The sequence below is a fragment of the Teleopsis dalmanni genome, chromosome 2 (genome assembly GCF_002237135.1).
Source record: "Teleopsis dalmanni isolate 2A chromosome 2, ASM223713v2, whole genome shotgun sequence".
Lineage (NCBI taxonomy): Eukaryota > Metazoa > Arthropoda > Insecta > Diptera > Diopsidae > Teleopsis > Teleopsis dalmanni.
In genome coordinates this window covers 23,614,380-23,627,523 of record NC_051847.1, presented here as the reverse complement: position 1 = coordinate 23,627,523, position 13,144 = coordinate 23,614,380, and the positions used below count along the sequence as shown (strand labels likewise).

Sequence of the window (13,144 nt, the reverse complement as noted above, 5' to 3'; positions counted from 1 at the left end):
AAGTACAATGTGAAGAAATTGAATTAGTATCTTCTTTACCAACAACAGATAATGAAACATGTATTGCACCTGCTTCCGAGGAAAATGTATTAAACGTTGAAGAACTACAGAACTCACCGGAGCTCACTGCATCTAAAACTGAACCACCAATAAACCAAATTGATATAACTGAAACAAATAACTCAGTGGAAGAAGAAAATCTTATTTGCTCAGAAGATGTTCCTGTAGTAACCTCTGAACCGACAATAATCTGTGAATCAAATAATGCAACAGAATCAAATGAATTAGTATCAGATACAGTTGTGGAAGTACAATGCGAGCAAGTTGAATTAGTATCTTCTTTAGCAACAACAGATAATAACACATGTACTGCACCTGCTTCCGAGGAAAATGTATTAAACGTTGAAGAACTACAGAACTCACCGGAGCTTACTGCATCTGAAACTGAACCACCAATAAACCAAATTGATATAACTGAAACGAATAACTCAGTGGAAGAAGAGAATCTTATTTGCTCAGAAGATGTACCTGTAGTAACCTCCGAATCGACAATATTATATGAAGAAAACAACACAATAGAATCAAATGAATTAGTATCAAATACAGTTGTGGAAGTACAATGCGAGCAAGTTGAATTAGTATCTTCTTTAGCAACAACAGATAATAACACATGTACCGCACCTGCTTCCGAGGAATTAAACGTTGAAGAACTACAGAATTCACCCGAGCTTACTGCATCTGAAACTAAACCACCAATAAACCAAATTCATATAACTGAAACAAATAACTTAGTGGAAGAAGAGAATCTTATTTGCTCAGAAGATGTACCTGTAGTAATCACTGAAGCGACAATAATATGTGAATCACATGAATTAGTACCAGATGCAGTTGCGAAAGTACAATGTGAAGAAATCGAATTGGTTTCTTCTTTAGCAACAACAGATAATGAAACATGTATTGCACCTGCTTCCGAGGAAAATGTATCAAACGTTGAAGAACTCCAGAACTCACCGGAGCTTATTGCATCTGAAACTGAACCACCAATAAATCAAATTGATATAGGTGACGCAAACTACTCAAGGGAGGAAGAAAATCTTATTTGCTCAGAAGATGTACCTGTAGTAACCTCAGAACCGACAATAATCTGTGAATCAAATAATGCAATAGAATCAAATGAATTAGTATCAGATACAGTTGTGGAAACACAATGCGAGCAAGTCGATTTAGTTTCTTCTGAAGCAACAACAGATAATAACACATGTACTGTACCTGCTTCCGAGGAAAATGTATTAAACGTTGAAGAACTAGAGAGTTCACCGGAGCTCACTGCATCTGAAACTGAACCACCAATAAACCAAATTCATATAACTGAAACAAATAACTCAGTGGAAGAGGAGAATCTCATTTGCTCAGAAGATGTACCTGTAGTAACCTCAGAATCGACAATAATCTGTGAATCAAATAATGCAATAGAATCAAATGAATTAATACCAGATACAGTTGTGGAAGTACAATGCGAGCAAGTCGAATTAATATCTTCTTTAACAACAACAGATAATGAAACATGTACTGCACCTGCTTCCGAGGAAAATGTATTAAACGTTGAAGAACTAGAGAGTTCACCGGAGCTCACTGCATCTGAAACTGAACCATCAACAAACCAAATTCATATAACTGAAACAAATAACTCAGTGGAAGAAGAGAATCTTATTTGCTCAGAAGATGTACCTGCAGTAACCTCTGAAGCGACAATAATATGTGAATCAAATGAATTAATACCAGATACAGTTCCGGAAGTAAAAAGCAAGAAAGTCGAATTAGTATCTTCTTCAGCAACAACAGATAATGAAACATGTACTGCAATTGCTTCCGAGGAAATTGTATCAAACGTTGAAGATCTACAGAATTCACCGGAACACAGTGTAACTGAATCTGAACTACAAACAAACCAAATTGACATAGCTGAAACGAATAACTCAGTGGAAGAAGAGAAACTAATTTGCTCAGAAGATGTACCTGTAGTAACCTCAGAACCGACAATAATCTGTGAATCAAATAATGCAATAGAATCAAATGAATTAATACCAGATACAGTTGTGGAAGTACAATGCGAGCAAGTCGAATTAGTATCTTCTTTAGCAATAACAGATAATGAAACATGTACTCCACCTGCTGCCGAGGAAAATGTATTAAACGTTGAGGAACTAGAGAGTTCACCGGAGCTCAATGCATCTGAAACTGAACCATCAACAAACCAAATTCATATAACTGAAACGAATAACTCAGTGGAACAAGAGAATCTTATTTGTTCAGAAGATGTACCTGTAGTAACCTCAGAACCGACAATAATCTGTGAATCAAATGAATTACTTACAGATACAGTTGTGGAAGTACAATGTGAAGAAATTGGATTAGTATCTTCTTTAGCAACAACAGATAATGAAACATCTATCGCACTTGCTACCGAGGAAAATGTATCTAATGTTGAAGATCTACAGAATTCACCGGAGCTCACTGCATCTGAAACTGAACCACCAATAAATCAAATTGATATAGGTGACGCAAACTACTCAAGGGACGAAGAAAATCCTATTTGCTCAGAAGATGTACCTGTAGTAACCTCAGAACCGACAATAATCTGTGAATCAAATGAATTAGTACCAGATACAGTTGTGAAAGTACAATGTGAAGAAATTGGATTAGTATCTTCTTTAGCAACAACAGATAATGAAACATCTATCGCACTTGCTACCGAGGAAAATGTATCTAATGTTGAAGATCTACAGAATTCACCGGAGCTCACTGCATCTGAAACTGAACCACCAATAAATCAAATTGATATAGGTGACGCAAACTACTCAAGGGACGAAGAAAATCTTATTTGCTCAGAAGATGTACCTGTAGTAACCTCAGAACCGACAATAATCTGTGAATCAAATAATGCAATAGAATCAAATGAATTAATACCAGATACAGTTGTGGAAGTACAATGCGAGCAAGTCGAATTAGTATCTTCTTTAGCAACAACAGATAATGAAACATGTACTCCACCTGCTTTCGAGGAAAATGTATTAAACGTTGAAGAACTAGAGAGTTCACCGGAGCTCACTGCATCTGAAACTGAACCATCAACAAACCAAATTCATATAACTGAAACGAATAACTCAGTGGAAGAAGAGAATCTTATTTGCTCAGAAGATGTACCTGTAGTAACCTCCGAAGCGACAATATTATGTGAAGAAAACAACACAATAGAATCAAATGAATTAGTATCAGATACGGTTGCAGAAGTACTATCTGAAGAAGTCGAATTAATTTCTTCCTTAGCAATAACAGATAATGAAACATGTATTGCACCTCCTTCCGAGGAAAATATATCAAACGTTGAAGAACCACAAAATTTACCGGAGCTCACTGCATCTGAAACTAAACCATCAATAAACCAAATTGATATAACTCAAACAAATAACTCAGTGGAAGAAGAGAATCTTATTTGCTCAGAAGATGTACCTGCAGTAACCTCAGAACCGACAATAATCTGTGAATCAAATAATGCAATAGAATCAAATGAATTAATACCAGATACAGTTGTGGAAGTACAATGTGAAGAAATCGAATTAGTTTCTTCTGAAGCAACAACAGATAATGAAACATGTATTGCACCTGCTTCCGAAGAAAATGTATCAAATGCTGAAGATCTACAGAATTCACCAGAGCTCACTGCATCTGAAACTGAACCACCAATAAACCAAATTGATATAGGTGACGCAAACTACTCAAGGGAGGAAGAAAATCTTATTTGCTCAGAAGATGTACCTGTAGTAACCTCAGAACCGACAATAATCTGTGAATCAAATAATGTAACAGAATCAAATGAATTAGTATCAGATACAGTTGTGGAAGTACAATGTGAAGAAATCGAATTAGTTTCTTCTGAAGCAACAACAGATAATGAAACATGTATTGAACCTGTTTCCGAGGAAAATGTATCAAACGTTGAAGAACCACAAAATTTACCGGAACTCACTGCATCTGAAACTAAACCATCAATAAACCAAATTGATATAGCTGAAACAAATAACTTAGTGGAAGAAGAAAATCTTATTTGCTCAGAAGATGCACCTGTAGTAACTTCCGACCCGACAATAATCTGTGAAGAAAACAACACAGCAGAATTAAATGAATTAGTATCAGATACAGTTGTGGAAGTACAATGTGAAGAAATCGAATTAGTTTCTTCTGAAGCAACAACAGATAATGAAACATGTATTGAACCTGTTTCCGAGGAAAATGTATCAAACGTTGAAGAACCACAAAATTTACCGGAACTCACTGCATCTGAAACTGAACCATCAACAAACCAAATTCATATAACTAAAACGAATAACTCAGTGGAAGAAGAAAATCTTATTTGTTCAGAAGATGTACCTGTAGTAACCTCAGAACCGACAATAATCTGTGAATCAAATAATGCAATAGAATCATACGAATTAATACCCGATACAGTTGTGGAAGTACAATGCGAGCAAGTTGTATTAATATCTTCTTCAGCAACAACAGATAATGAAACATGTATTGAACCTGTTTCCAAGGAAAATGTATCAAACGTTGAAGAACCACAAAATTTACCGGAACTCACTGCATCTGAAACTAAACCATCAATAAACCAAATTGATATAGCTGAAACAAATAACTTAGTGGAAGAAGAAAATCTGATTTGCTCAGAAGATGTACCTGTAGTAACCTCAGAACCGACAATAATCTGTGAATCAAATAATGCAATAGAATCATACGAATTAATACCAGATACCGTTGTGGAAGTACAATGCGAGCAAGTTGTATTAATATCTTCTTCAGCAACAACAGATAATGAAACATGTATTGTACCTGCTTCCGATGAAAATGTATCTAATGCTGAAGATCTACAGAATTCACCGGAGCTCACTGCATCTGAAACTGAACCACCAATAAACCAAATTCAAATAACTGAAACGAATAACTTAGTGGAAGAAGAGAATCTTATTTGCTCAGAAGATGTACCTGCAGTAACCTCAGAACCGACAATAATCTGTGAATCAAATAATGCAATAGAATCAAATGAATTAATACCAGATACAGTTGTGGAAGTACAATGTGAAGAAATCGAATTAGTTTCTTCTGAAGCAACAACAAATAATGAAACATGTATTGTACCTGCTTCCGATGAAAATGTATCTAATGCTGAAGATCTACAGAATTCACCGGAGCTCACTGCATCTGAAACTGAACCACCAATAAACCAAATTCAAATAACTGAAACGAATAACTTAGTGGAAGAAGAAAATCTTATTTGCTCAGAAGATGTACCTGTAGTAACCTCAGAATCGACAATAATCTGTGGATCAAATAATGCAACAGAATCATATGAATTAGCACCAGATAGTGTTGTGGAAGTACAATGCGAGCAAGTTGAATTAATATCTTCTTCAGCAACAACAGATAATGAAACATGTGTTGCACCTCCTTCCGAAGAAAATGTATCTAATGCTGAAGATCTACAGAATTCACCGGAGCTCACTGCATCTGAAACTGAACCACCAATAAACCAAATTCATATAACTGACACGAATAACTCAGTGGAAGAGGAAAATCTTATTTGCTCAGGAGATGTACCTGTAGTAACCTCAGAACCGACAATAATCTGTGAATCAAATAATGCAATAGAATCATACGAATTAATACCAGATACAGTTGTGGAAGTACAATGCGAGCAAGTCGAATTAATATCTTCTTCAGCAACAACAGATAATGAAACATGTATTGAACCTGCTTCCGAAGAAAATGTATCTAATGCTGAAGATCTACAGAATTCACCGGAGCTCACTGCATCTGAAATTGAACCACCAATAAACCAAATTCATATAACTGACACGAATAACTCAGTGGAAGAAGAAAATCTTATTTGCTCAGAAGATGTACCTGTAGTAACCTCAGAACCGACAATAATCTGTGAATCAAATAATGCAATAGAATCATACGAATTAATACCAGATACAGTTGTGGAAGTACAATGCGAGCAAGTTGTATTAATATCTTCTTCAGCAACAACAGATAATGAAACATGTATTGAACCTGTTTCCAAGGAAAATGTATCAAACGTTGAAGAACCACAAAATTTACCGGAACTCACTGCATCTGAAACTAAACCATCAATAAACCAAATTGATATAGCTGAAACAAATAACTTAGTGGAAGAAGAAAATCTTATTTGCTCAGAAGATGTACCTGTAGTAACCTCAGAACCGACAATAATCTGTGAATCAAATAATGCAACAGAATCATACGAATTAATACCAGATACAGTTGTGGAAGTACAATGCGAGCAAGTTGTATTAATATCTTCTTTAGCAACAACAGATAATGAAACATGTATTGCACCTCCTTCCGAAGAAAATGTATCTAATGCTGAGGATCTACAGAATTCACCGGAGCTCACTGCATCTGAAACTGAACCACCAATAAACCAAATTCATATAACTGAAACGAATAACTCAGTGGAAGAGGAAAATCTTATTTGCTCAGGAGATGTACCTGTAGTAACCTCAGAACCGACAATAATCTGTGAATCAAATAATGCAATAGAATCATACGAATTAATACCCGATACAGTTGTGGAAGTACAATGCGAGCAAGTTGTATTAATATCTTCTTCAGCAACAACAGATAATGAAACATGTATTGAACCTGTTTCCAAGGAAAATGTATCAAACGTTGAAGAACCACAAAATTTACCGGAACTCACTGCATCTGAAACTAAACCATCAATAAACCAAATTGATATAATTGAAACAAATAACTCAGTGGAAGAAGAGAATCTCATTTGCTCAGAAGATGTACCAGTAGTAACCTCAGAATCGACAATAATCTGTGAATCAAGTAATGCAATAAAATCATATGAATTAATACCAGATACAGTTGTGGAAGTACAATGCGAGCAAGTCGAATTAATATCTTCTTCAGCAACAACAGATAATGAAACATGTATTGAACCTGTTTCCAAGGAAAATGTATCAAACGTTGAAGAACCACAAAATTTACCGGAACTCACTGCATCTGAAACTAAACCATCAATAAACCAAATTGATATAGCTGAAACAAATAACTTAGTGGAAGAAGAAAATCTGATTTGCTCAGAAGATGTACCTGTAGTAACCTCAGAACCGACAATAATCTGTGAATCAAATAATGCAACAGAATCATATGAATTAGCACCAGATAGTGTTGTGGAAGTACAATGCGAGCAAGTTGAATTAATATCTTCTTTAGCAACAACAGATAATGAAACATGTATTGCACCTGCTTCCGAAGAAAATGTATCTAATGTTGAATATCTACAGAATTCACCGGAGCTCACTGCATCTGAAACTGAACCACCAATAAATCAAATTGATATAGGTGACGCAAACTACTCAAGGGAGGAAGAAAATCTTATTTGCTCAGAAGATGTACCTGTAGTAACCTCAGAACCGACAATAATCTGTGAATCAAATAATGCAATAGAATCAAATGAATTAATACCAGATACAGTTGTGGAAGTACAATGCGAGCAAGTCGAATTAGTATCTTCTTTAGCAACAACAGATAATGAAACATGTACTCCACCTGCTTCCGAGGAAAATGTATTAAACGTTGGAGAACTAGAGAGTTCACCGGAGCTCACTGCATCTGAAACTGAACCATCAACAAACCAAATTCATATAACTGAAACGAATAACTCAGTGGAAGAAGAAAATCTTATTTGTTCAGAAGATGTACCTGTAGTAACCTCAGAACCGACAATAATCTGTGAATCAAATAATGCAACAGAATCATATGAATTAATACCAGATACAGTTGTGGAAGTACAATGCGAGCAAGTCGAATTAATATCTTCTTCAGCAACAACAGATAATGAAACATGTATTGAACCTGTTTCCAAGGAAAATGTATCAAACGTTGAAGAACCACAAAATTTACCGGAACTCACTGCATCTGAAACTAAACCATCAATAAACCAAATTGATATAGCTGAAACAAATAACTTAGTGGAAGAAGAAAATCTCATTTGCTCAGAAGATGTACCTGTAGTAACCTCAGAACCGACAATAATCTGTGAATCAAATAATGCAATAGAATCATATGAATTAGCACCAGATAGTGTTGTGGAAGTACAATGCGAGCAAGTTGAATTAATATCTTCTTTAGCAACAACAGATAATGAAACATGTATTGCACCTGCTTCCGAAGAAAATGTATCTAATGTTGAAGATCTACAGAATTCACCGGAGCTCACTGCATCTGAAACTGAACCACCAATAAATCAAATTGATATAGGTGACGCAAACTACTCAAGGGAGGAAGAAAATCTTATTTGCTCAGAAGATGTACCTGTAGTAACCTCAGAACCGACAATAATCTGTGAATCAAATAATGCAATAGAATCAAATGAATTAATACCAGATACAGTTGTGGAAGTACAATGCGAGCAAGTTGAATTAGTATCTTCTTTAGCAACAACAGATAATGAAACATGTACTCCACCTGCTTCCGAGGAAAATGTATTAAACGTTGAAGAACTAGAGAGTTCACCGGAGCTCACTGCATCTGAAACTGAACCATCAACAAACCAAATTCATATAACTGAAACGAATAACTCAGTGGAAGAAGAGAATCTTATTTGCTCAGAAGATGTACCTGTAGTAACCTCAGAACCGACAATAATCTGTGAATCAAGTGAATTAGTTACAGATACAGTTGTGGAAGTACAATGCGAGCAAGTCGAATTAGTATCTTCTTTAGCAACAACAGATAATGAAACATGTACTCCACCTGCTTTCGAGGAAAATGTATTAAACGTTGAAGAACTAGAGAGTTCACCGGAGCTCACTGCATCTGAAACTGAACCATCAACAAACCAAATTCATATAACTGAAACGAATAACTCAGTGGAAGAAGAGAATCTTATTTGCTCAGAAGATGTACTTGTAGTAACCTCCGAAGCGACAATATTATGTGAAGAAAACAACACAATAGAATCAAATGAATTAGTATCAGATACAGTTGTGGAAACACAATGCGAGCAAGTCGAATTAGTTTCTTCTGAAGCAACAACAGATAATAACACATGTAGTGTACCTGCTTCCGAGGAAAATGTATTAAACGTTGAAGAACCACAAAATTTACCGGAACTCACTGCATCTGAAACTAAACCATCAATAAACCAAATTGATATAGCTGAAACAAATAACTTAGTGGAAGAAGAAAATCTTATTTGCTCAGAAGATGCACCTGTAGTAACTTCCGACCCGACAGTAATCTGTGAAGAAAACAACACAACAGAATTAAATGAATTAGTATCAGATACAGTTGTAGAAGTACAATGTGAAGAAATCAAATTAGTTTCTTCTGAAGCAACAACAGATAATGAAACATGTATTGCATCTGCTTCCGAAGAAAATGTATCTAATGTTGAAGAACAACAAAATCTACCGGAGCTCACTGCATCTGAAACTAAACCATCAATAAACCAAATTGATATAGCTGAAACAAATAACTTAGTGGAAGAAGAAAATCTGATTTGCTCAGAAAATGCACCTGTAGTACCTTCCGACCCGACAGTAATCTATGAAGAAAACAACACAACAGAATTAAATGAATTAGTATCAGATACAGTTGTGGAAGTACAATGTGAAGAAATCGAATTAGTTTCTTCTGAAGCAACAACAAATAATGAAACATGTATTGTACCTGCTTCCGATGAAAATGTATCTAATGCTGAAGATCTACAGAATTCACCGGAGCTCACTGCATCTGAAACTGAACCACCAATAAACCAAATTCAAATAACTGAAACGAATAACTTAGTGGAAGAAGAAAATCTTATTTGCTCAGAAGATGTACCTGTAGTAACCTCAGAATCGACAATAATCTGTGGATCAAATAATGCAACAGAATCATATGAATTAGCACCAGATAGTGTTGTGGAAGTACAATGCGAGCAAGTTGAATTAATATCTTCTTCAGCAACAACAGATAATGAAACATGTGTTGCACCTCCTTCCGAAGAAAATGTATCTAATGCTGAAGATCTACAGAATTCACCGGAGCTCACTGCATCTGAAACTGAACCACCAATAAACCAAATTCATATAACTGACACGAATAACTCAGTGGAAGAGGAAAATCTTATTTGCTCAGGAGATGTACCTGTAGTAACCTCAGAACCGACAATAATCTGTGAATCAAATAATGCAATAGAATCATACGAATTAATACCAGATACAGTTGTGGAAGTACAATGCGAGCAAGTCGAATTAATATCTTCTTCAGCAACAACAGATAATGAAACATGTATTGAACCTCCTTCCGAAGAAAATGTATCTAATGCTGAAGATCTACAGAATTCACCGGAGCTCACTGTATCTGAAACTGAAACACCAATAAACCAAATTTATATAGGTGACGCAAACTCCTCAAGGGAGGAAGAAAATCTTATTTGCTCAGAAGATGTACCTGTAGTAACCTCAGAACCGACAATAATCTGTGAATCAAATAATGTAACAGAATCAAATGAATTAGTATCAGATACAGTTGTGGAAGTACAATGTGAAGAAATCGAATTAGTTTCTTCTGAAGCAACAACAGATAATGAAACATGTATTGAACCTGTTTCCGAGGAAAATATATCAAACGTTGAAGAACCACAAAATTTACCGGAACTCACTACATCTGAAACTAAACCATCAATAAACGAAATTGATATAGCTGAAACAAATAACTTAGTGGAAGAAGAAAATCTTATTTGCTCAGAAGATGCACCTGTAGTAACTTCCGACCCGACAATAATCTGTGAATCAAATAATGTAACAGAATCAAATGAATTAGTATCAGATACAGTTGTGGAAGTACAATGTGAAGAAATCGAATTAGTTTCTTCTGAAGCAACAACAAATAATGAAACATGTATTGCACCTGCTTCCGAAGAAAATGTATCTAATGCTGAAGAGCTACAGAATTCACCGGAGCTCACTGCATCTGAAACTGAACCACCAATAAACCAAATTCATATAACTGAAACGAATAACTCAGTGGAAGAAGAAAATCTCATTTGCTCAGAAGATGTACCTGTAGTAACCTCAGAACCGACAATAATCTGTGAATCAGATGAATTAGTTACAGATACAGTTGTGGAAGTACAATGCGAGCAAGTCGAATTAATATCTTCTTTAGCAAAAACAGATAATGACACATGTATTGAACCTGCTTCTGAGGAAAATGTATTAAACGTTAAAGAACTACAGAATTCACCGGAGCTCACTGCATCTGAAATTGAACCACCAATAAACCAAATTCATATAACTGAAACAAATAACTCAGTGGAAGAAGAGAATCTCATTTGCTCAGAAGATGTACCTGTAGTAACCTCAGAACCGACAATAATATCTGAATCAAATGAATTAGTACCAGATACAGTTCCGGAAGTACAATGTGAAGAAATTGGATTAGTATCTTCTTTAGCAGCAACAGATAATGAAACATTTATTGAACCTGTTTCCAAGGAAAATGTATTAAACGTTGAAGAACTAGAGAGTTCACCGGAGCTCACTGTATCTGAAACTGAACCATCAATATACCAAATTCAAATAACTGAAACGAATAACTCAGTAGAAGAAGAGAATCTTATTTGCTCAGAAGATGTACCTGTAGTAACCTCAGAACCGACAATAATCTGTGAATCAAATAATACGAAAGAATCAAATGAATTAGTATCAGATACAGTTGTGGAAGTACAATGCGAGCAAGTTGAATTAGTATCTTCTTTAGTAACGACAGATAATGAAACATGTATTGCACTTGCTTCCGAAGAAAATGTATCTAATGCTGAAGATCTACAGAATTCACCGGAGCTCACTGCATCTGAAACTGAACCACCAATAAACCAATTTCATATAACTGAAAGGAATAACTCAGTGGAAGAAGAAAATTTTTTTTGCTCAGAAGATGTACCTGTAGTAACCTCAGAACCGACAATAATCTGTGAATCAAATGAATTAGTACCAGATACAGTTCCGGAAGTGCAATGTGAAAAAATTGAATTAGTATCTTCTTTAGCAGCAACAGATAATGAAACATGTATTGAACCTGTTTCCGAGGAAAATGTATTAAACGTTGAAGATCTACAGGATCCACCGGAGCTCACTGTATCTGAAACTGAACCATCAATAAACCAAATTCAAATAACTGAAACGAATAACTCAGTAGAAGAAGAGAATCTTATTTGCTCAGAAGATGTACCTGTAGTAACTTTTGAAGCGACAATAATATGTGAAGAAAACAACACAATAGAATCAAATGAATTAGTATCAGATACAGTTGTGGAAGTACTATCTGAAGAAGTCGAATTAGTATCTTCTTTACCAACAACAGATAATGAAACATGTACTCCACCTGCTTCCGAGGAAAATGTATCTAACATTGAAGAACCACAAAATTCACCGGAGCTCATTGCATCTGAAACTGAACTATCAATAAACCAAATTGATATAGCTGAAACGAATAACTCAGTGGAAGAAGAGAATCTTATTTGCTCAGAAGATGTACCTGTAGTAACCTCTGAACCGACAATAATCTGTAAAGAAAACAACACAATAGAATCAAATGAATTAGTATCAGATACAGTTGTGGAAGTACAATGTGAAGAAATCGAATTATTATCTTCTTTTCCAACAACAGATAATGAAATATGTATTGCTCCTGCTCCTAAAGAAAACGTATCTAATGCTGAAGATCTACAGAATTCATCGGACCTCACAGCATCTGAAACTAAACCATCAATAAACGAAATTGATGTAGCTGCATCAAATGACTCAGTGGAAAAAGAGAATCTTATTTTCTCAGAAGATATACCTATAGTAACCCCTGAATCAACAATAATATGTGAATCAAATGAATTAGTTACAGATACAGTTGTGGAAGTACAATGCGAGCAAGTCGATTTGGTATCTTCTTTAGCAACAACAGATAATGAAACATGTATTGCAATTGCTTCCCAGGAAAATATATCTTTTGTTAAAGAATTACAAAATTCACCGGAGCTCAATGTTACTGAAACTGAACCATCAACAAA

The 13,144-nt window shown here is 35.3% G+C and overlaps 1 protein-coding gene across 1 annotated transcript in view; it reads left to right on the top strand.

Annotated features, from left to right (window-relative positions):
• Positions 1 to 1,207: 1,207 nt before the first annotated feature.
• The window catches only part of LOC119674126, a 17,691-nt gene continuing 5,754 nt past the window's right edge, over positions 1,208 to 13,144 (top strand). The window contains exons 1-3 of the mRNA XM_038085250.1: positions 1,208 to 1,213; positions 1,281 to 2,664; positions 2,971 to 13,118. Of these exons, the coding sequence (XP_037941178.1) occupies positions 1,208 to 1,213; positions 1,281 to 2,664; positions 2,971 to 13,118 (11,538 nt within the window). The remainder of the gene's footprint in view (positions 1,214 to 1,280; positions 2,665 to 2,970; positions 13,119 to 13,144) is intronic.